Source organism: Xiphophorus maculatus, chromosome 11 (genome assembly GCF_002775205.1).
Source record: "Xiphophorus maculatus strain JP 163 A chromosome 11, X_maculatus-5.0-male, whole genome shotgun sequence".
NCBI classification, from domain to species: domain Eukaryota; kingdom Metazoa; phylum Chordata; class Actinopteri; order Cyprinodontiformes; family Poeciliidae; genus Xiphophorus; species Xiphophorus maculatus.
The window spans coordinates 17422744-17448228 of NC_036453.1; the positions used below are offsets into that span (position 1 = coordinate 17422744).

The 25485-nt window shown below is 35.9% G+C and overlaps 1 protein-coding gene across 3 annotated transcripts in view; it reads left to right on the forward strand.

Annotated features, from left to right (window-relative positions):
• Positions 1-25485, forward strand: part of LOC102233667 (cell adhesion molecule 2) — a 240267-nt gene that overhangs the window by 197927 nt on the left and 16855 nt on the right. For 2 of the 3 annotated variants that reach the window (XM_023342313.1, XM_023342314.1), the window contains 4 exons: positions 12910-13071; positions 13611-13701; positions 13809-13987; positions 18683-18796. In XM_023342313.1, the coding sequence (XP_023198081.1) occupies positions 12910-13071; positions 13611-13701; positions 13809-13987; positions 18683-18796 (546 nt within the window). The remainder of the gene's footprint in view (positions 1-12909; positions 13072-13610; positions 13702-13808; positions 13988-18682; positions 18797-25485) is intronic. The other variant, XM_023342315.1, reaches the window with a different exon arrangement.

Genomic DNA, 25485 nt, shown 5'->3' on the forward strand with positions numbered 1-25485 from the left:
CAGCGACAAAGCTGTTCTCCCTTAATTCAGAAGGGATTAAGTATATATGTATATATATACTTATATATATATACTTGTATATATATTCCACACTGCACGTTCTGTGTAGCACCTGTAGAATTCACAAGTAATCATGTGTTTGCATACCAAAATGTCATTCGTTAGGAAATTTTGAGTCATTTAAAAACACTAGTCAGTGGCACTTTTATACTAACAAGTGTGTATGACAAAAAAAACCCATCTAGTTAATAAGGTGGCTCCATTGCAGGATTTCTCAAATAGTCATTTGAAAGCCATGGTGGGACTTTTCTGTAGCTATGAACACTTTCAGAAAACCTAAACTATATGTCGTGTTCATAATAAATTTTAATTTGCTTCCAATAAGCTAATTCTCTTTTTTGTAATGATTATTTTGGTGATGTCACTTGGTGTACCTGTCTGTGTTGATTATCAATGTTCCATCCAATGAGGTTTCAGTGTCTGTGTGCTGTCAGGCGCAGTCTAATCTGCCCAGGGCCTTCAGAATCAGGAGAGCAGGCCTGTGTAATAATTTTGAGTTTGTTATTATTTTATTGCCACAACGGCTGACATAGGAGAAGAATTTGATTTGGTCTCAAGATTAATTAAAAATCAATTTCTAAGGCAGACTGTTTTTCTATAGAATTGGACATCATAACACATGAACGGTCCCAGCCAGTGTTTGTTCACCATTTTCAGGCCAGGAACTCTTTGAGTGGTACCACTAGCTTACCGCCTCTTAATTATATTGCTATTTGCAAGTGATCGATTCACCAGAAATAAGACAGGACAGATATAATAGGCAGCCTTGACCTCCATGGCCTTAGAAAAGTACTTGTTGATGGAATTGACACAAAGAGATCAGCTCTATGACAGCCACTGAAGTTTCACTGAAGGAGAGCAGGATGGCTTTTGTCTATGAAGAAATAATCAGAAACTGAGTGAGTATCATGTACTTTATTTAAATACATGGCACTATTGCAGCTGTAGAGTAGATGTTTGGCGATATCTTAACTGGTATTATTGTCTTAATAATAACAATAATAACAATAGTATTCACTCTCAATAAGCAACATTCCCCTAATGATTAATTATTAGTATCCAAGCTAACTGATAAATAAACAGCTAATCATTTAGCTCAATCAGTGAACACTCACTTGCTCTACACTTCTCCCTCACAAACAGTCTGCTGGTGTATAATGGCAATTATATATATATCTTAAAAACATCAGAAGGAAAACTGAAAGTCTTCTAGCTGTTTTCTCTCTGTGTTAATTTGCATTATAACACTAATCTTTGTTCCACTTTCATACTGCTACAAAGTAGTTCTTGAAAATTGTGAAGCCTGTAAAATGTCCTTTAAAAAATAGGAACTAAAGCAGCATCAGATTTTTTTTCATCGGTCATTAAAATAAAATACAGTGATGTAGTCATACTCTAATTAAATGGCTTGTTGAAGAATTCAGTTCTAATAATAGAGTACTGTACCCTTAAAATTAGCTGATTAAGTAATGAGAATCGGTTGCGTTAAAAAATTAAATTAGACAATTGTGTAGTTTGGAGACTAAGCCATTGTAGCATAGATGAAAAACATAGATTGAAATCTTTTTGCATATATAAAATCATGCAGGTGGTGATGTTGTTCTATTTTCAAAGAACTTCCTGCTACAGGTGCTGCAAAACTGACCATTTAAAATCTAATCTGAAACAAATGTCAGTGTAAGATTTTTGCTAGAGCTGCTGTTGAAGTCATTGCAGTCAGTGTTTGGCCCTTCATTAATTCACTGAAAAGACATCTGCTGGTAGCTCCCATTACACCTTTTATACTCTGTCCTCAGTCCAGACAGCTCAGTCTGGTATCAGGCATTAAGGGTTTCCCAGGATCCAGATAAGCAAGGAGATTAGGTGAAATCGATACTGTTCCTCCACACACTTTTAAATAGATATCAGTGTTATCGGTCATTTTAATTACATGGTAGATTATAATTAAATCTGTTATCAGAGTTATTCAGAGTCGTGTAGGGCAACCTATCTCTAAAAGGAAAAACAACAACAAAAGAAACTTGTTAATCTAACATGCTCGGTGTGGACAGACTAGAGATTTTCATTCTGATTTAAAACAACATACATTTAATCAAGCATATTTTCCAAATATGAAGTAAAATGCATAAATTTAACACAACAAAGACTAACTTAAAAATCTAAATAATTATTTTGACACCATACTGCATGTAGTTTGGAGACTAAGGAATTTACTTTAGAAAAATTAATATTTGACCAATGAGGTTCATCTACCAGATGGTCATTCACTGTTTGCTGATTTTTCAGCTCATTGACTCTTAAGATTCAACTTATTAATATTAAAACACTGTTTTCTATACATCAAACTGTGGTGTTTGATATTTTTCCAATAAATTAAGCTTCATATATCAAAGTAAATCATGACTTTTTGTTAGGCTCAAGTACATTGTCTAGAGTGTATTTGAATTGAAATCTCTGTTTACAGTTATTTTTAGAACAGATGGGCATTTTATGTCCCTGGGCCACATCTGGCCTTTTAGATGTCCATTAGTTCAAGCATAAAGTGTTAACTCCACACTCAAACCTAAATTGGCTTTTAAAAAACAACCTTTCTTTTAAGGGTGAATGTTTGCATTTCTCTGTTTGGGTTGCTACGTTGCCATCCTTGAATGTACGCCTTTGTTACCTCAAGTAAAAAAAAAAAGAGTTCTAATTTCTAATTTTTCTACTTTACAGTAGCAAGAAACATATTGAAGTGAGAGTAGCATTACTTCAAAATAACTTTACTCAAGTAGAAGTACAAAGTATAGTGCAGCAAAATTACTCCTAGTTGTACATTGTTTTCAAAAAATGTAATTCAATAAATGTAACCAGTCTAAAAATATGCCAGGGCAAATTGCTAATATTACTCAGCCCTACTTTTAAGCATGTATACATGAAAGTCAAAGGTGAAGTGGTTCTGTTTGTGGAGAACAGATTGATGTCTAGGGGGATCAACATTGTCAGATTAACAGAAAAATACACGAAAATACAGAAAAAATACACGTAATAGAAAGTTCAGTTGGTAGTTGGGTATATCAGAGTTTATAGTTCAGTTGCAATAACTACTCTTACCAGCAGCTGATAAAAAAAAAACATACTTAGAGTTTATTATTGAATATATCTCAGCCAGTGACGCCCTTCAACAACAACAAAACTTGCTCAGATGATCTTTTGGGAACCGCAATTGCTCACCTCTGGTATTGAGTATTGTTTAGATTACCATTCATCTAAAAATAGCAACGGACTAAATATGAAAGTTAAAAAGTAAAAAGCAGTCAGAGCTCAAAGAAAATAATCTGAAAAGCTTGAAGAACTAATAGAAGAATAATAAATACTCAGCATCACTTTAAAAGACACTTTAAAGCAAAGTATCAATCTGGAGTAGTTCAAAAGTACAGTTCTAGCGAGTCTTGTCATTGTTCTCTATTCATTTACCCCCAAAACTAAAGTGTGTACAAGACAAAAAAAAGGCTTTTCATTACTGTGGTGAAAAATGCATTGATCTCATGAATAATACCATGTCTTTTCAGACAAGTTTTAAATTAGCATCTCATTGTTATGTGTGATACATTTATCAGACACGCTCAGGACCTGTTTACTTCAGCAAAACAAAACAAAAAATCTTTTCTCAGGACTATGATTGACAGACACATTTGCACATAATGTTCATCTTTGTCAAACCAAAATTACCTTCCTGTTACTATCTTACTCCTTCTAACAATGGAAGAGGTGTGGATTATTGTCAGCTTGTTGCAAACTTCCTATCACCCACCTACTCTAAAAACATAAAAAACCCAGAAACAAGTAAACCTAAAATTCTGCACATGTTGCTGCTCAATGTATGTATGCGTACATGCTTGTGTGGGAATACGTGGGTTGCCCTTGAAGTGTTCATCATCCTGCCAGGATCAGTGTGTGTACAATGTGAAAACCCATCTGATTGTGGGGCAACCATGCCGGGAATAAATGACAATTGTGACATATTGGTGTGGGATCTGGGGGAATGGGGAAGATTATATTACCGGCAGAACCACTGAAGCAGTCCATCACCCATTCAGCATGCAGTTAACAGACATCCTATGCTAAGTGTGTGTGGGGGTGTGTGCGCGTTGGGGTGCCTTTTTCAGTGTCTGCGTGAGCAAAACAGACAGATGGAGCAGACAGCCTGCATGTAAGGACATAAGCTTGTGTGCGTGTGTGTGTATGTGAAACGGAATCCAATATTCCTATTTCTCATTCTCTTTGTCCCTCGGATCCCCTCAGTCCCCACCCAGTAATGATATATTTCTATCTCAGTTACACACCACAACCCAGAGAGACCTCCTCCAATATCACCACATGTAGGAGTTGTTTACACACCGCTGAACCAGGGGGAGCCGCGTGGAGACCAAAAAAAGACAGAGATGAAATGAATATTTATTTCAAATAAGGGAGAGGATCTTAGCTATCTGACTAGTATTACCATACTCTCTGACCTAAACTGTAGAGGTTATTACTTCATCATGTTGCCCTGTAAATCTATTCCAAAGAGACTTAGAGGGAAAAACATGGGTTTGATTCAAATTCACTTGCGGTCACATCTTTACACTGTCAAACTTTTTAGTCAAGGACAGGGAACTATTACTGCTGACATACCTCGCTCTATTTTAGGTCGTTGTCTGCTGGCTTTTCAATCTGCTATCACTCAAGTCTGCCTGAAGAAGTCACACGGTGACTGAGCAAGCTTCTGAAATAGTGCTGCGTATTTCTTCATTTATGGGTAATTGCCCTGGACAGCTGTGGGTAAGAGCAGAATAAGGAGGTCATCATTATTCTAAAACTCACCCCAGAACGACCAATTGAGGAAAGTGCAAAGGAGAAAGCTCCTGGAGTGTCTGTAGAAAAAAAAATGGTTGCTAATATGAGTGACATTGTGAAAACTAAAAATAAGAATCAGGTTTGGGAATTTAAAGAAGTTTTCTAGTTAAAAGTTAAATACAGCCAGTTTGGCAGTATTTGACAACCTTGCTTGAACGCTATTTAAAAAAGTCTGCGTTGGGATTACATTTATACTACCCGGCTCCCTGGGTCGTAACAGATCAATGACCATTAAAGATGTAATTTCAAGATGCCTCCTGCAAGTCACAGCGGCATGAATAAAACATACAGTCACAAAAATACATGTTCACCCTTTCTATCCTGTTACATGTGTACCACAAATAAGCATGCACAGCTGATCAATATGAGATTTAGTGAAATTTGTTGGGCCTATTTTGATGTTAAGTGGATTCAGCTGTTTGTGAGAGCTGAATCCACTGTATGACATATTTATCTCTTGATAAATACAGACAAACTCCGAAAGATGTTTCTGTTTGAGAAAAGTCTTCCTAGCATTATGCTGCTATCATCATGATTCACAGTGACTAGAGCAGTGGTTCTTAACCTTGTTTGAGGTACCGAACCAACCAGTTTCATATGCACATTCACTGAACCCTTCTTTAGTGATAAATCAAATATGATTTTTTTCCAAATTCAAGAGAAGTATATGTCTTTTTTACTGGTACACAAGTACACAAGCTGTTCCGAGTATCAGATTTGCATAATGAGTCGGGTGTGTCTTGACCTCCGTGGCGGAGGCTCCGCCGAACCCCTGAGACCGACTCACCGAACCCCTAAGGTTCGATCGAACCCCGGTCAAGAACCACTGGACTAGAGGTTCTATATTTGGATTGTGCAAAACTAAAAAATATTTCTTAAGGCTCTCTTTCAATGGTGGCTTTCTTGACCAAGTTTTGTGGGATGTTGAATGCATTTTTATTTAGGAGTTTTAGACTAAATGGGGCTGAATACAAATGCATATCACCCTTTTGAGTAAATTATGCATAGTTTTCTTTCAACTTAGCAGTCTTTCATTATTTTGTGTTCTACTATTAGATAATATCCCAATTAAAATCTTCAAAGTTATGTTCGTAATGTGAAAAACGTATTATAGTCAGATCCAAAGATAATAAACCAGGACATCAAAGGAATCCTAAGGTGTTTTTTCGTTTATGATAATTGCATGTAACTTTGAGTAAATACGACCTCTTACGAGTATTTCTGATTCATCTCTTTTTCTGTCACTATAAAGTGCGGACAGGTTAACTGACATAGCCTTGAGCACAGAAGTAGATGGGGGTAGGACTGCAACAGCCCGCTGTCTATGCACATTACGGGAAACATTGTGGAGGTGGGCCACCTGTCTCCATTTTAAATGCCAACGCGCCAAGACCGACCGGCCCTCTCCTTTTGGAGTGGAAAGTCATCCTCATGAATCCACAGCCGATACGTCTTAGCTGTGAATGCTTGGGGAGTGTCATGTCAGCGAGGACATTATGACACAGGGCTGCTAGCCACTGATAAAGACTCTCCTAACATCCAACAGCACTTACTGCTCTTAGTCATCTGTTAGAAAAGCACACTCACTGAACTGCTATAAAACGGCGGTGGATTTGCAACAGTATTTATTGACTTTGGCTCTGAATAATCTCAAATTAAATGTGCATCTACCACAAACTCCAGTTTAGCTAAATAGTGCAATACCACAGTAAAAATCCATGCTAGGGCACTTTCATTAGGAAATGAATGTAATGGTTTTAAAAACAATTATTGTCTTCTTGACAACCAAGGAGGTGTAATCCCAGCTGTCACTGTTGTTGAGAGGCAAGTCACAATCTGGACAGATTAATGATTCATTCCAGTCCAAAACTTCCTAAAACTTGCATACTCAGTTTATTAAAATCCATACATACAGTACATACAATGTCTCATTGAAATAAATGTAATTAAATACATTTTAACACTTATATAATTCCTACTATGTCCAAGTTAAGTAAGCAATAAAATCTCCCTGAATCTTTGGCTAAATTCAAACCTAATCCAGGAATACGGTTTAGTGCAGGATTCAGAAACATTTTCAATCCAAAGAGACATTTTTGCTCTCACACCTCCTAAATTAAATTTGTCTAGAACCACAAAACCTACATGACCCATGAAAAAAACTGTGAAAGGTATGAAACATTTTAGGGGAAGTAAACTATTTAATTTCTTATTTCAGGGCAAATTTAAATGCAGATTATTTGCCCCCTAATTTTTGTTCCACTTTGTTAATTTTTGTGGTTCTATTTATTTTTGGTAAGACTTGTTTGAAGCCACTGTGAAAGGCCCACAGAGCCATGTGAGACTCTGGACCCACAGGTTGCAGACCCCTGATCTAGAGGGAAATAAAATATAGAAGAATGGCATTTGCAGTGCTTTCATAAAGACTGAAGAGAACAGCATGAGAAAAGGTGATTCAGGCAGGCGACAGGTCACTTTTTCCACTTCAGGCCCTTATATCATTGTCATGTTGTCCATTTTGTGCTCATGTGCACAATTATCTATCCAATTATTAGATTTAAATGGCTGAGCATTTTTTTCTCAAAACAACCTATTTCTGTTATTCTTATGTTTCCTCCTTTTCAGATGATTCATGACTTGTGAGACATGGCAGTTTAAAGTATATCTGCTCAGAGAATCTGAATTTACTGTCATCACAATATCAGTATATCAAATATATGAAAATAGCAAAATAGGAAGAACTGCTTAGACTGCAACATAAATGTTAATTATATATTACCAATATGGCTTTAAGCTCTATTGGCTTACAAATAATACATTTGGACATTTAGATTATCTCTACCCTAAATGTGCATTTTTTATTTAAAGTTTAAATATTTCTTCTTTAAACTTTCGAGTCAGCCATGATTATGCCTGTTTGCTGCCTTGAAGTGACTTATGAAAGGGATGAGGTGGTAAGGAGGGTAAAAGTTACTTCACTGATGTTATACATGAGTTGGCAAGTAGTGGGGTAAGATTTCACTATTACAATATAGTCAGAGAAATTATGTAACTAAGTGGTTCAATAATTTTAGTTTTATTAACACTTATTACTTTCTCATCTTCGCATATCTTTCATGCTAAAATATCTATGTAAGACAATTTGTTCCCCCAGAGGAGTCACAAACAGTTACTAGGTTTAGGGAGCAATTACATTTCCCATAATAAATCAAAACATTATATAAAAGCTGCAATTTTTTTTATTGACTCTGGTTTATCTTTGACTGAGTAAAATTTGTCTGATCTGTAAAAAATAGGTAGGCATTTCTTTCTATTGGTTTTGCTTGAGCCAATGATTTCCAGTCTCAGCTGAGATGCAGTTAAGGGTATGTTGAGTCAGCCTTCAGACCCCTGCTGCCAGGATTAGTCAGCACGGTCGTTTGTTGTCAATGATTTCTCCCCCTCCCTGGGAGACCTCCACGGTCTCTGTTGTTTTGTTGCTCCCCTCCAGACCATTTCCTATTCTTGGGTTGTCCTTCTCTCCTGTGAAATGGAATAAAAGGGTCAAATTCTCTCATTTTACGCCTGTCATTTCCATTCCTAATCCTCCAAGCTTGCCTTGGCTCATACTAGTGGTGCAGGGCTTCCACCCACAGAACAGCATGCCGCAGTCCCTGCCAACTATTACCTCTTTTTCTGTCAGACCACAGGTGAATATTGCAGAACTGTATACCCCTTTCTAATTTTTTTGTAGAATACTCTTAACTTTTTCTTTATTTTTCCAAAACTACTTGTTACTTATTACATGTGAATATTTTTGAAAATCTGTGTAGCTGTTAAAAAAATATTCATGGATTTTCAAAGTACTTCAAATAATGAAAACTGAGTGATGCTTAAACTGAAAAATGAGAACACATTTCCAAATAGTTATTTATTTTACTTTAGCTGATTATTTTAGAAGTATTTAGCATATTTAATAGTTTATGTCTCAGAGTTTAATTATGTTAGATTTATGTTACAGCTCTGCAGTACTTTTTCTTGGTAAAAATTATTTTTGTGCTGAGGGTGGTTTTCATTTTCGTATATGATAAAAACTGTGTTATATAGAAAAGAACCTGCTTTCTCCGTCATTATGCAAGTTATCTAAAGCCTGCGTTTAAACTGTACTGTGTTTTTTAGCTCCAGGGACAAATGGTCCATGATTTCCCCCTGAAAAAATAAATTCTAATTGGATTCAGTAGATCAAGAGCCAGTTTTCTACCTTACCTTAGAAAATGTTAATTTCCTTGGGCCCACAGATAATAAGCAGTATTTCAACAACTTACTTACTGTCTTCAACTTTTTTTAATAAGAGATTTGACATGCAGCAACAAGCTGTCTTCACTGATAACGTTTAACGAGTGTTTCTGAGCAATTGCCGTACATTTCACAGTATCTAGTCTGTTTGTTTTTAAAGCTTGAGGGAATAAGGTCACAACTACAGAATACCATTATTTTATAAATAAATCATAATTTGTTTTGCACTCTCACACACAACAAAGTGACCAAAGTGCTACACTGGTAACATTGGCAATAGAATAATAAAAAGGAAATAAAAACACAATGATACAAAATAAAGCAATAAAAGCAGAACCAAATAAAACATAACTGACCTAATGCTGTATGCATATTGCTATGATTACACTTTTAAAAAAAACTACGTACTAATGAAAGTAATCATATGATTACTTAAAATGATCAGTTTCTCTGATTTTACTCTTTATAGGTATGTGTTTGAGTAAAATGAACATTGTTCTTTTATTCTATTAACTTCTGACAACATGTCTCCTAAATTCCAAGCAAACATTTAGTATTTATCTGGAGAAAATGAGGAATTTTCTCCAGAAAAGATAAAAAGTTACAGTGCTTTCAGACCTCAAATAACGCAAAGAAATCAAGTTCATATTCATTTAGAAACAACAATACTAATGTTTTATAGAATAACCAGGAGTTTTTCAATGTTGTTCAGTGCAGCGGTCTCTTATTTTTTTCCAGAGCTGTATGTGTATATATGCATACATTTTTTGATTGGCATGCCAGAGCCTTACTGGCAGTTTTCAGTCTTGGCTATGTTTAAAATGTGTTAGGATATTGTATTTTTAGACCAATAAAACTAATATTCGCAGACACCTTTGTACACACAGTTTGTCTGTTTGAGTTTACATAGGTATTGTTGACAGTATATGTACTACAATCATGTCTCACTTACGCTTATATAAAAATGTATCTTTTCAGTTGATGGTTTTAAAAGAAGAAAGTTTGTCAGTTTTATGCTTCTCTTTTTGAATCATACCATGCAGTGGCAGTCAATTTGAAATATCACACAGAAAACAGGTATAAGAGATTGCTTGCAAGTATGGAGGAACAAAGAGCAACAGAAAAACAAACAAAAAAAAAACAAAACAAGCTTGACGTGTTGCTTAAAGAGTGTATGAATTTGGGCAAGAAAAATAAAGTCAAGTCAGTCTGGTAGAAAGATGAAAAGAAACAGTTTCTACCGAGCAAGTATTACGAATAAAAATGAATGGAAAATGTTTGCTCCTCTGATACCTTCATTGAGTTAAAAAAATAATATGTTTCAGTTTTGTCTTTATAAAGAAATCCATCCATATTCACTGTCAGTTGTTGATTGGATGAATGTTGCTAACTCTGCAGACCTGTCAGTCATTCATCTCTTGGGGAGCCATTCTTAGAGCCTGAGTTGGTGGAAGTGGCTCAACAGAATAGTTGATTGGCAGAATTTAGAGGTAGAATAGACAGTAAGGAGGGATGCTGGGAAAGTGGAGCAGCTCAGCAGTGTGGGGGTAACGGCCAGAGCATAAATGGCCTCTTTAAAAGGCACAAACACATGGTCATTGTAAGAAATGCACAACACATGCAGCAAGTATTTACTTTAATTATTGACAGTTGCAAAAATAAAACTTAGATATTTTAAAATGAAATTATTTTTCTGTTTCAGCTTGATGATTTTGAAAACGTGGTAAAACGTTGTAAGATCATTGGTCTAAATATTTTCTATTTTGAACTGGATATGACATACTTCAGTCTAAATTCTTTGAAAAGCTGTGAAATAGCTCTTTATAGCAGATGCCAAATTCAGCATTACTAGTCAACTATGGTAATCTCACTGTACTTTCAAATAATTTGTCATTGTGTCACTGTTTGTAGCTTTCTGCTGTGAACCCAAATCAATTACACTAACTTTTTAAGTGGTGAAAGCTTTCTTGGTGTTTATGTAGCCACGTTTTGGCAACCCAACAGTTTTTATTGCTCACACCCTTCAACCACGTGGTGCGTATTGCCGTTCAAGCTGAATATTGCCAGTGTGCTGCAGCTGTACTAATGACAAACCTAACGTTACATGAAAACTAACAATTTACTTTCTCAGCTGTGGGGGAGGAGCTGTGGAGAGACAGTTGTAGTGAAGCAGAGAGCAAAGGCGAGGGATCTGTAGGGTGCACTTGTTCATATTTTCAGATTAAATCCAATTTAATTCCAATTCAAAACTCCCTGCTGCATCTTTACATCACTTTACAACCTCTTGGCTGCATACTTCTCCATGTCAAGTTCAAGTAACTTACAGAATGTGACATTTTGAATTGTATTTATTTTCCTGTGCTTGATACATGTACAGTGCTTAATCTTTTGAGTTGCTGGACCTTTTGTTGTTTTGTCCTGATATAACTATATATAAATAAAGTATGATTAAATAATTACACATTTCTTTTCTAAATACATCTGTTTTTCCCTCATACTTATCATTCTGTCACAGTAACTTCAGCAACACTTTGCTAAATTGAAAAATATTAAGGATGTACTGTATGCATAATATGCTGATATCTAAGCACAGTTTTATATGGCTCATGTTGAAATAATTCAAAATTCCTTTTAATGCTTTTGCTGGCCTAAAATGTATTGAAACCGATGGCAATAGTATCAAATAGATCTGGGTCTGTTTAAGAAGTTCTGAACTTAATTTTTCCACAAAGAAAAAAAAAACTAAACTAAATAAATTATTGTGAAGTAAATAAACTTGAAGAAATTTTGATATGGAAACAAAAATCAATAATCTCTAGGAAACAAATGTCTGACCCCAATTCACATAGAAGGGACTTCAGGATAACCCAGTCAAACTCATTTAACTTTTTTAATAACACATGTATCTATTCTGATGTATTTTTAGAGAGTCACATGAAGCAGAAAGTTGAAATAATTAATTGATAAACAAACAAAACTTGAGGACATTATGCAAATGATTGGAGGAAGCTTTTTGATTGCATTGCTAATGAACACAAAAATGTGGATCAGCAGTTTTTGTACAGAGTTAGAAGCAGGTGTTGCGAGGATTGCTCTGCCAAGGAGTTGATTAGATAAACAGGTGTAATAGGTGATAGTTTGCTGAAAGACAAACATTTGAGTTTTTGACCCTGTTGGGCTTGACGGAGTTGTGCAGAAGTAGAAAGTTGAGAAGAGGTATTAAACAGTTTGATATTAGCTTGAGATTGATTCCGTGGGATGCACAAATAGAGGTGGTAAATAGCTGTTTGTGGAGTCAAAAAGCGCTATTCATTTTTCCTTTCATGTGTATTTTTGTTGAAGGGTATGCAGCCAAAAAAAAGTGACCCAACACAACATTGATATTTGAACCCACATGACCTCAAAATGCTTGTGTGCAAAGAATATCTTCGTGTAATGGTTACCGTTGACCTTATTGTCAGTTCCTCACAGCAGTAAGTGTTCATGTTGATGCAGATACATAAACCAAAGCTCAGTAAGACTTTTTTTTTTCTTTTCCCATCTGCTTGAGCTTTATGCTACCACAATCTTTATAAGAACACCGTTATGCTTGGATGTCCTGAAAGTGCAGAAAGGATGTAAACAAGACAAATAATAATTAGCCGTAAACTTTAACTTTTGCTCGGATGACACTCACACATTGATTTCTCTTCATAGGTGCCAAAGAGGTGAATGCAAGTGGGAAGACTTTTACGGTGCGAAGTTCTCTGCAGCTACACGTGGACAGAAATGATGACGGCGTGGCCTACACCTGCAGAGTAGACCATGTTGCACTCGCACAGGCTCCCCAGCAGGCCACCGAAGTACTGGAGGTCCACTGTGAGTATATGTCCAAAACGCATGCTATCAAGAGCGCAAACAAAAGAGGATTATCTGGACACAAGTAAAAGTGAAAATAGCAATAGAGGATAGCACAACATTCTGCACTAAATTTAGATAAATGTAGATAAAAACATTTTAAATTAATAATGATTTTTTCCCCCCTAAATTTAGCTGTTTTGAACATCAGCAACATGTTCAGTAATGGCGATTGTACAGTGTTGTTGGTGTGAAGGATGTAATGACACACAAATCGTCCAAAGGCATAGTAAACTTTGCATTTGGAGTTCATTGCATGAAAAACTTGGTACTAAATGAGGTGCCATTTCTTATAAAAAATATTAGAATTGTTGCTCTCTTAGAATTAGAGATATCTAAAAAAAATTAAATAAAAATCTGTCTTAATGGGAGTATCATTTGTCCACTAATCCTTATCCTAATGCTAGCTGTAGGGTAATTATAAGAGAGAATAGTTTTACAAATATTAATGTGTTCCATTACCACTTACCATTAGTTGAAACGCTTCCTGTCTATCCTAGATGCTCCTCGTGTGGAAATCATTAAATCAACTACTGTCCCTCAGGAGGGCCAATACTTAAAGCTGGAGTGTTTCTCCAGAGGAAACCCATCGTAAGTATTTTCTGGTCTCCATTGTTTTAGTTTTCTATGTTTTATTATATTCTTCATTCTTGAAGTGAGTTTGACCTTTTTCAAAAAAAAAAAATCTCAAATAACAGACCGGATCCTGTGATGTGGACGAAGGACGGTGGTGATCTTCCTGACCTTGACAGGATAATTGTTGAGGGGAGGGAGCTCACCTTTACTTCACTCAACAAGACAGACAACGGGACCTACCGCTGTGAAGCCAGCAACCATCTTGGGACCAGCAGTGCTGAATATGTACTCTACGTGTATGGTGAGTTCAAGGGAAAGGCTGATGTGTGAGTGATTGTGTTTTATGCAATGACAGACAAAAATAAAGGTACAGAGTTATCTTTATCAGATAAACCTACTTAAACCTACTCAAAAACAAATAGGTTAAATACTACAACCTACAAAATGACTCCTTGGATTCCATTTATACTCCGCACAAATAGTAGAAAAAGAGTTGCATAAACAGGATTATAATACCTCCTGATCTGCATAGTGTATAACTGCAAAAAGTGATTAGGGGTGCCATCCTTCACAAGGAAAATATAGGCCTCAGGTGCCACAAATGCCACCAGTGCTTTTCCTTAAATAAACCTTTGTCCCAGATCCTCCACACAGTCTCTCTCTCTCCCACACACACACACACACACACACGCCCGCACGCATACCTAAAGGGAAATGTGTGAGGGAGGCAGAATTTAGTGCTGCGTTGTCAAGAATATCATGATAAGTAATTCCTAGTAACGCCAGAGGAGGTGGAGGATAAAGCGACTCAGTGTCAGGAAAAACAGATAGTTCTTTCTCCCTTCTGTTCCTGCTCTGCCATTTGTCTCCTGGTATTAAATAATAAAAAATACAAAAGAGTACAAGCAGAGCAGTGACAACTGAGCTTTGGAGCCATTTGACAGCTTGCAATGATTGGCAAAAAGAAGTGTCTATTAGCAGATCAATAACAGATTACATGAATGTTGGTATATTGATCCAAGGGTGTTACATTTGCTTTATCTCAAAGATTTATCTGAATAAAAAACAAGAAAAACATAATATATGTCAAGTTATGCTTGTCTAACTTGACATATATTATGTCAACTTCACAAGCTTTCAGCATGTGAAAGGAAGAGCAAAAGGTAGGACTGAGAAGACTGAGTGAGTAAGGATAAAAGCAGGTCACTGGTCAGGGCTGATCAAATCACATTTTCCCACGTAAAGGACATTATCAGAATGACTAAAGTTAGCACATTTTCTAAAAAAGCTCACCGAAACGTTTAACAAACAGAAAAAGAAAATGAGCAGCAGCTTAAAAAGAACATTTTACAAGACCTAAATGAATCAACTCATTGAACAAATAACAAAAGTACTAAAGTTAGGGAGACACCAGACAATTCTTTAGCTAATTTTACCTGCAATTTCCAATCTGAAACAGTCTGCACATATTTTGATAGTGCGGACCAGTCGCTGACCCAACTGCAAATGGATGTGGCCAAATTTTGACCATAAGGCTGAAAATGCTTTTGATTTTTTTTAGCTTTTAGCAATTTATATTGTAAACTGAGGTCATCTTTCCGGTGGTTAAGTTTTAAATAATCGATAAAACATGATTATTTGTTACGATAGAATCCAAACGTATAGTATTTCAAGCTAAAATTATAATTTTGTCATGTTAAAATTTGTCCAACAACTCACTAGCAATATTGCATTTATAACAGACCATTGCATCTCATTCGTTTCATGCACACCTTTCATGTCACCCAGGTGCAGACTACCTGGGTGACGCCACTCCCACTTCAGTATACCTCACTCCTCTACCTGCCGGGGCTCCCCCTTCTTCCCTTCGTCCTCTATCTTGCTTTTATGAAACTGTAATAGAGTGGCACGCCTTTCTGCAGACAGCCTCATCAGTAAACAACAATGTTGCAGTTTCCATCCAGGAAGTTTTAGTAAAGTCATTGGTCCATTGAACAGCATGTCCGTGTCATGCAGCTTGAAAATCCAGCTTGTCATGGTCAATGCTACTGAAGAAAAAGCTAAATCACATCATACAAGTAGTTGGCAATGTTTCTAGCTATAATTTTAATCTACTATTAATGTAGCAAATTAATTGCAAATATGGAAATTAGCATTTTTCTTGTAAGTGCTATGTGATATTTTTTTTACAGATCATTTCAAATGCAGTAACGTTAATTACAAGTCTATTGCTGCCATAATTGGCTAAATGGTCTATTTATGCATTTAGAGCCACAAATTAGGATCAAGCCTGGCTAATTAGGCATACCATCTAATATTTTTCACCTTTTTCATATTTAAATCCTTCATGATAAAGCAATATGTAGTGTGGCTTTTACAAAAAGATTTCAGATACATGTAAGAGAAATACATTTGAATGAAACTTATCTCATTAACAAAAATGAACAAATAGATGCAAATTAGGTCTGAATATTATCAGTGGTTTTACTATTTTTCAAGACTTCACATTACCCATTCATCAACTTCTTCCACAAACCCTTTTATTCATTTTTTGACTAATAGAATAAATGTTGCATCTCCTAATTAATGGGCTTTTCACACACCATGGTTATGTGTCTGTGCCTAACAATTCCTTTAAATGCCAGCTGAAGCTAAAAGCTAGAACAACCAATGCACATAATGACGCAGATGATATTAAACTGACAAATTCTGCTGCACAAAAAAGGCTATTGGGTACAGCAGGGTCAAAGAAGCCTATTCAGATTCATTACTTCTTCGCCTGAAATGGCACCAAGCCTGTTTCTACCCTTCATTAGTGATTAGCACACCTTTTAGCCTTTTACAACTGCCTCCATAATTCTTGAAAAATACCTTTTTAATGGTCCTGCTCCAAGGGGGAGACGTTTTCTCTCCTACCCATTTCCTGCAGACATGCAGTTAGCTGCTCTGTGAGTCACGATCAAATGTCACCAAGACACAGAGGACGGTTTGCCCTGAGAAAGACGACTACAGCCAATTAAAAGCCTCTGGTTCACCATAAAATGCAGAGTGACATAAACATTAAAGCCAAGGTGGTAGTGTAACCTCATTAACTTGGTCACACAATGTTTCAGTCCCTTTTTCTCTTTGGCCTGAGCGGCTGACAGCGAGAAACACTTCCTAGCATGAAATCTGAAACAGAGCGCGATAATGATGACCCGATCACCTCTTCTGAAAGCACCCTTGAAAATGTGTAATTGGCACAGATCTTTTGTCAAATTAATGTCTTCATTTGGTGGAATTTAACTTTCTGTCTCCAGAGACATAGACAGCATTAGCAGATTCAATTCAAGGTTATTTCTGTTCCATTGCTATTAAAAACAGAGACCCACATTTAAAGAAACTACTTAAAATTACTGCGAAGACAATTTGTAGTGAACATGCACGTGTTTTGTCTTTTTCACTTTAAATAAATGTAGATGTTAGGGTTACTTCTAACAGAGTAAACAAATAGAAGTAGAAAAGTAAAGATCATTGGTTTTGACAAAAATTAACCAGATTGTTTACTTGTGATGATTTGATGATCTAAGCAAAGTGACATCACTGCATCTTTTGCTTTAATAATGAGATTTTACACAAACATTTTTAATGTGCAGATGCCAAGTCAGCACATATGCTCTTCAACAGGCTTGGAGACCCTATTGAGTTCTTGCAGATAAGGTTCTGACTAAAACTTTGCTCTTTTTCTTCTTATATTTTGAACTTTTGTGACTGTTTGAAAAATCTTTACATAGAATATTTACACAAACGTTTTAGTACGAATGGTTACACACATATCATCATAGAACAATAAAGCCACATTAAGAGCAGAATTGCCAATGATTTGCCCAAAATGGTACATAGTTCAGTGAAATAAACATTCACATAAACAGACTGGAAATATCCTTGGCCAGTTGTAAAATAGCTATTTATGGAGTTCATTTGTGTTGTTTAGAAAGGAGACCAGAGATGGTTGTAACATGGGTCAGTGTAACACTTCATGTGATTCACTCTGTAAATTACACCACACAAGAAGATATAGCACCCTGAAGCAGAGATAAAAGTTTTAATGGTAACGTTTCAGTTTTGATTCTATTCTTGTCCATGGTCCCAAGAATCTGAGTTGTGGTTATTTTTTTTCATAACCCTTAAAATACTAAAGTTTCCACCTTTTCTATATTGTATATGCAGTGCCTTGCATAGGTATTTTACAACTTGAGCTTTACTTTTTTTCCTCAAAGAATAAATCAAGAATTTACTGGATTTCGCTGGATTTTCTAAGATCTATGAACACAAAGTAGCACATAACTGCTTTCATTTGTTCACAATAATGGATAGCAAGAAAATAAAATTAATGTTCAAAAAAGGCAAACAAAATGTCTTGTCTGAATTCATATGCATCCCTCATTTTTTTAGATTTGTATTTGACTAGTATTTATTCCTCACAATAACATGTGATGTTGTGTTGGTATATTATATGAAATTCAAATACATAGAGGAGTTCAGTTATGGTGTAATCAAATGCAAAAACGTTCAAAAGGAGTCAATGCTTTTGCAGAGCCCTGTGTGGGACAATTAATTAACTTACACATCTTCAGTTGTTCACATTTGTACATTCATTACTAGATCTATGTTCAGAAATTTACTAGCTTCACATATGCAAGAAAATTATTTAGTGGGTGAACAAACATTTCGAGTATCGCCACAGGGTATGTTACAAGTTGCACAACTTTGACTTACTCCCATTGAATGTTTGTTCTTTTTGTCCCTGAAATAACCAATAAAACATGCAATAGTAAACATGTGTGATTAGTTTGAGTCATATTTTAAATAGTCTATCTATTACGAGCTCTAAGTTAGACAAAGGGGTGTCACTAATGCTGAACTATCCCCGTTCTCCCAAACATCACTTCTTTGTGTGAATTCATTTGTTGTTGTTGTATTATTTTTGTGTGTGTCTGTCTGTGTCCTTCACCAGACGCTCCCACCACCTTGCCTCCATCCACCACACCCCCCCTACATCCCATCCCTCCAGATCCTACTGTTCAGTTAAGCACCCACGCCTCAGACCCCACAGTCACTGGCAGCAGAGGTACAGTAACACCCCACATACCACCACTACCCCCTCAGCATGCTACTTTATATTTCACTTTTCTACTTTACACTTGCATCTTTTATTTTTTCTGTTCAAGTTGTTGCCATTATCCTTTGACATGTTTAATCTTCTAGAGTTTAAAATAAGTTGTGAGTTGTTGGGGTTTTTTTTCCCCCAACGGTGATACAAGAACATAAAATCCACCAAGTCCATCGACTTTCCATTTGGTATTTCAAACTCTGATGTGCTTCTGGACCCTGAAGCATCAAAACAACAACAATTTAAGTGAGATTGTGTGGAATACTATTGTTTCTTTCTGGGAAATCAAGAGGTTCTAAATCCTGCTTTGCAGCAGATTCAGACAGTATCCATGACCTTTGTGGTCATTTGCGTACAGCTGGAACAGGGCAAATCTGAAAAAATGAATTCCAGTAAAAGGACAATCGTTATGTTGCAATCATAGTATTTGCCTTCACTGCTGCTTTCCCAGCCATCCTTCCAAAATCCTAACATCGTTGGCAATATCTTTGATTGTCAATATTTCCTCAAAATCTGTTTAATTTCTCTATACGTATAGCTTCTGCACCTGCATCATAACTTTAACTTTATAGTGGAAACAATATCTTTAGAACTTTAATCATTTTATCAGTATCATCAGTGGATGCCAACGACAAGAGTCTGTGTAGAAATCACAGAACAGTACCTTCCTGCACAGTAAGTGTAATCTTTTTTAATTTTAATCTTTCATGGCGTTATGTGTATGCCTCAGGAAGAACAATTAGCAGAAATCATATGCACAAAATTCAAAATTTACATAGTATTCAGTGATATCTGTGAGCTGATCACACCAAGCATAAGGAACCTTGTGTTGCAATTATTGTATAATGCTATTATAAACTCTATGACGCACTGTTTGCAATTTCTTCTGCTTCTCCAGCTCCTTCCCCCTCATTGCTAAATAAAGTGCCAGGATTCCTTTTGATAATGTGTGAGGTACAGTTTGCATTTGAATTGCAGCCTAAATATCTCCCAGGTTTCTGTGGTTAACCCATTTGTGTCTTTTGGTTTCTGTTCTTGCTCTTGAGAAATGGAAAGACAGTTGTCTTTTCTATCAATATTTACGACACAAGATATCAGTGACATTTCCTTTTGTTTTTACGGTTGTATGTTGTCATATTCAAAATACGTTGAGTCTAGTGAAGCTAGACACACTTTGTAATATAATTGCACATTGACATACTTTCAAGGCTTAAAACCAATGAAAAAAGGCAGTTTAAAATTAAAATATTACATCAGACCAATAAAATTTTTTATTGCACATTCTGATTTGTTTAATACGACTGAAGTCTTTTGCCATCCATTCGACATGGTTACTCTTTTTTTTAGAACTTAAAACCATTATTACTAAAATTTGTTTCATTTATTTAAACAATATAAAAAACTGTTCTAAATTTTAAAAAGCCAGAAGAGTTATTGTGGGTACCAAAGCAAAATTCTTACTGGAAGCCCTGTAATGCGTTCGCTAGGAGAAGTTGGAAGACATTGCTGGGAATTGGGAAGTTTTGGCATTGCTTTTTGTATTAAGTAAAAAACAGGAAAGGAATTGAAAACTGCTGTGAGAATGTCACTCCTTTAGCCAAATGTCGTAACCAAATGTTGACATGAACAGAAAGTTGCAACAGAGGTATAATTACAATAATCTAACTAATTTTATATTACTTGTGGTTTTTAAGGGTTTTTCAGATGAGTTTCATTGAAAATCTAAGCACACTTTTACACAAGGGATTTTTATCATGTATGTTTAGCTTTTTTTCTCAAGACATTTAATTGAATTTTCCTTTTTCTGTGTTCCTAAACTGATCTTTTTATAGCAGATGTTTTTTTCCCCACTATTAAGATTAGTCTACCCTTACTTTTACTGTTCCAGATCTACAATCGCAGAATAATTTCACTCATCCTTTCGGTAAATTACCATCTTGTAAGTCTCACAGGACACTTGAGTCCCCCTCCACATTTTCCCTACATTTTCTTTTGTTGCAACTTTCCCTGTTGTCTCCTCTGCCTACCCTTCATCTCTCTGAAGATCTTGTTTGATAACTGGCTTCCAGCACAATGTTGGATGTTCATCACCGGTGTTCTTTGGTTTCTTCTCTGATGTCTGTTTAGGTAGTTCAGGGACACAAGGAATGTCGAGCTTTTCCGTTGTATCTTATGGGAATCTGTATATCGGAATTCTATACGGCATTCTCAGTCACAGGATACCACTCTATCTGTCTTCATGTGTCGACTTGATTTATTACCACTTATTTTCACAGCCTTGGGATGAAACCAAACATCTGAGGAGTGATACAAACCCCCATGATGTTTTGTCTTTTTAATAAAGTCGACTGCCTGTGCGGAGAAAATACACATTAAGTCTCTAACTCTGTTGGCTTTATGTAGATTATTAGCATATTCTGAGAAGCTCTTTTAGGAGTTCCATTTTCTTTTTAATGCTCTACTTATGCCAGTCTTGCTCTTTCAACAAAAAGTGCAAGATGACCCAAATCAAAGGATGAAGCATCTTTGCATCAGAAAATGTGAAGGACATCAATAGCTCCAAAACAAGTGTTCATTTTTTTTTTTTGCCTTAATCCAATACTCAAATGTTAAGAAAAAACATTTTCTAAAGTACAAAATTGTTGGAAAAATGTCTTCAGTATTTGTAGGTATTTTTCAGATGTGCTCACCTGGATCTTTATAGTTTTACTGCAGGTTGTGATTTAAATATTAGGTGATATGTGTTTTTTATGCCAAATATTCACTGTTGTAACTAGTGAATATTTACATTTAGGAAAAAGGCATCTGTTAAGTCTCTTAGAAAGACATTTGTTTAAGTTTTGGGCTATGTAAATCAATGAAAGTGAACTTAATTAGAGAAAAAGAGAACTCAAAAGCTAAAAAACTGAAATTGTAATTCATTAATAGTAAAAAATAAATAGGGCCCAAATGCAGGTTCATAGACAAATTTCTATGCAGATGAACTTTAATTATTAACTAGAACTCAGGAATATAATAAGACATGAACTGACAGTAAGACATAAGCCAAAGAGCAGACAGAACAATTTTGGTTATCTCACTTTTAATCACCCTCATTTAACCTTTAGCATAGTTCTGCACCTCTGAGCTATAAGCCTAAACACTACGAAAAGTGAATTTTGAAATAATCAAGATGTATACCCTTAAGGGTAAAAAAAACAATTTAAGATATAAACAGTCCAACTTAACTGATTCTATTAAGATCTTTAAAACTAAGTGTAATAAATGCACAGACTAGAAGTTAAACTAAAAGTAATCATATCAGTGTAACTTTTAAATGTATATGTTCCATTTAATGGAGACCACTTTCTTGTCAAACTACACGCATTTTAAACACTGAATTCATTATCCCCAATGGAAAATCTACATTTACAAAATCATACCCTATTGTACAAATTCTAATTGTTTTTGACCCTTAGAGTGGATCTAATGTAAACAGTTTGACAGATACACCTCTTTTCCTCTGAACTGTAAACTGCAAGGGCTGATACATAGCTGCAGTATGTGATTCATTTTATTAATGAGGTGCTGGCAGGTATGGCCAAGACTCACACTGCTTCAATAGCCTGGCCAGCCTTAATAGCTACAATAACTCTTGCTCTAAGTATCAGGTCCATGTAGTATAATCAGACCTTCCCTTCCATGAACACACACTTACGTACAGACACAGATACACATTCTCTTCCCTACCAGCAGTTCTCTAAAATTTACCAAATTCTTTCTTTGTGGCTTGTGAATTAGCTTCAACCTTAAAGCTCAAAGGTTGAATCATGCACAAGGGTTTCTCTTGTGCTTAAAATATTTACCATTCACTTCCCACGATCTGCGTTCGCGTGGCCAACCTTAGTCCCTGTAGCCTTTTATTGCTGTGGAAAAAGGACCAACTACTGAGAAGGCAGCTATTATTCATGCCCCAATGTCTGGGCCTGTGGAGAAAAAAAAATCTAAAATAATACCCATCTAAAACCTTGCAGAGTAAGTTTTCCTTTCTGAGCCCAGTAGTTGTTCCCCAAGAGGAGCTCAAGCTAAAAATATAGAAATGCAAACGTAGGCTGCCAGAGTTATCTATTCAGCACCATGCCTTTTACTAAGGGTAATCCAGAACACTAAACATTGGGAGGAGTTCCTCTTCGACTGAAGTTGAAATGAGTGAGTACACACTGAAGCTAGACTCAGGATAAACCCCAAGAGTTCAGTCAGGGTTTAATGGTTAAGATTAGCCTTTTTTCTTTTACATGGGATTCCATCCTGAAAGCATTGTTTAAATGGTAACACCTCAAAACAAGGCAGGCTTTAAGGTTATGACCTGCAAATCTTAGATGGTCTCAAAACACTGAGCAAAAAAAAGGAGCATAAACTGGGTCTAAAATAATTATAAAAGAATTTATTTATTTATTATTATTATTATTATTATTATTATTATTATTATTATTATTATTATTATTATACAAATTTAGGATTAAGCTGTATGAATTTTAGCATAAATCTACTCTTGTGGTATGAAAAAAATTTAATAGGTTTCCCTAGGAATATTTTTATAGCCTCACATTTACCTTAAAGCTTTTTAAGATTGAGAACAAACCTTTTGTGAAAACTCAATAAGGAAAGGGACAATTTTCATTCCTTGGAGGGATTTTCTAACAGCTTTATTCTATTGCTATTGATCCTGTTTTAAAATGGAGCACAAAGGTTAGATTGTGTGATGAGCAAAGGAAATATTTCCTTGAGGGCAAGCATCTGGGGCAGCTGGTTGGTGGTTGTGTTCAGTGGTGAAATGGTGAAATATTGAACAGTGCTGACCATTCATTGTTCCCTGTGCTCTGCACACCTTAGACATAAAAACCATGAACCACAGGAGAAATTAAAACATAATGCAAAGGTTCTTTCACTTATTGTTGGCCGGCTTATTGATGACGTGTCACTTTAGCTCGCTCTGGGGAAGAGTTACAGCAACACTTGTAGTAAAGTGTTGAACAGAAAAGGCAAAATCATTAGAACCTAAGGCTAGTTTTATGAATTACACACAACCTTTGGTTTAATTAAATTTTAGTTGCAAAGGACACATTTTGGAGGATTCATAAAGACACAACAGCTTATTTCATTTGCATGGACCTCTTTGTCATGCTTCACTTATGTTCTTCCCTCTGAGACTATTGAAAATAAAATATTTCTTCAAAACTAGCTGTAGGATTCTTTTACGTGAACCACACAGCTGCTTCAGTTGCAGCATAGTGTTTGATAGAAATATCTGAAGAGCAGCAGCAATAAAGTCAGCCTGAAGTTATTGCAGCTCTGACCTGTTTCTCCTACCATCATATTATCCCCCCACCACCCCTACGGCACCCCTTGCCCTTCCTTGAAGGTTGAAGTTAATTTTATTTTCTCTACAGCACCATGTTACAACAGAAATCAGTTTAGTATACCTGTTCTTTATGACAAGTCTAGAGCACACATTGCTATTTTATTAAATAAACTACATTATAAATCTTCTGTAAAGTCATGCATGGCACAGTTCTCCTCAGGTGTTACAAGCTAGGTAAGGACTGGTAACGGTATAGAGTATTTATACCAATTAGGTGTAGAAGAATTCTTTAAGTCGCAGCTTCAAAACTACAAAACATGTTCCACTACAAAATGGTTGTAGTCTGAAGTATCTCTAATAAGATTCCAGATTAGGTTTGGAGTTAGTGGAGTCTCTGTCGAATGCACAGAGCAGTTGTTTGGCGCTCTCCCTTCCTTCACCAGCTTGTCCACTATACTAGTGTCCTTCACGGTTCTTTTGTTTACAACAAAGAAAGTCTGCCGTTTGAAAGTAATTGTGTGAAAACATAAGGAGCACTTCTGTTACTGTCATTACTGTCGCTATTCCAGGTAATGCTTTTGGAAAAGTAAAGTTGGCATGCTGAGAGGCGAGAGCGTCAGGTGTGTTCAGCTTTAGAATGTAGGCTAAGCAGCGCAGCCCGTTCTTCAGCAAATTAACCACCTCTGATGAGCCTGTTAGACTAAAATCCACAACTACATCATTTACTTAGGATTGCTTCTAATAAGATCAGTTCATTTGAATCCCATATTTTTCTTTGGTCTTCCACCATTGTGCCGTGTGTGTACAAGTCAGCTGAAACAATGCATTGTCTCAACTAAAAATGACTAAATTTATGTCACTACTTTTGAAACAATGAATAAATCTTAGACATCATAATTACTAGAATAGTTAATATATAATTTTAGCAAAAGTTCCATAATGTTATAAAATTAGGAAAAGCACAGTCTTAGAACCGTCATCCTCTGTTACTATAGTGTATTTTATTGCTGTTTATTGAGAAATTATGTATTCATAGACATCAAGTTGTTTGAATAGATTCTTTAGATTTAGTAAGTCTGTCATTAATTATGATGCAGGACTTACCCTGCTTACCACAAATCCTTTTTTCTCCAATAAGAAAACAAAGAGGAAGAGGTTAAATATTTAATCCAGTGTCCAAATGTGGGGTTTATTGAATGATTAGCTGTGGTAATTTGTTCTTTGGATCTAATTAGTCCACTCTGACCCAGAGAGCAATAATGCACAAGGGCACACACACAAACACTCATGATTTTGGAAATGCTGC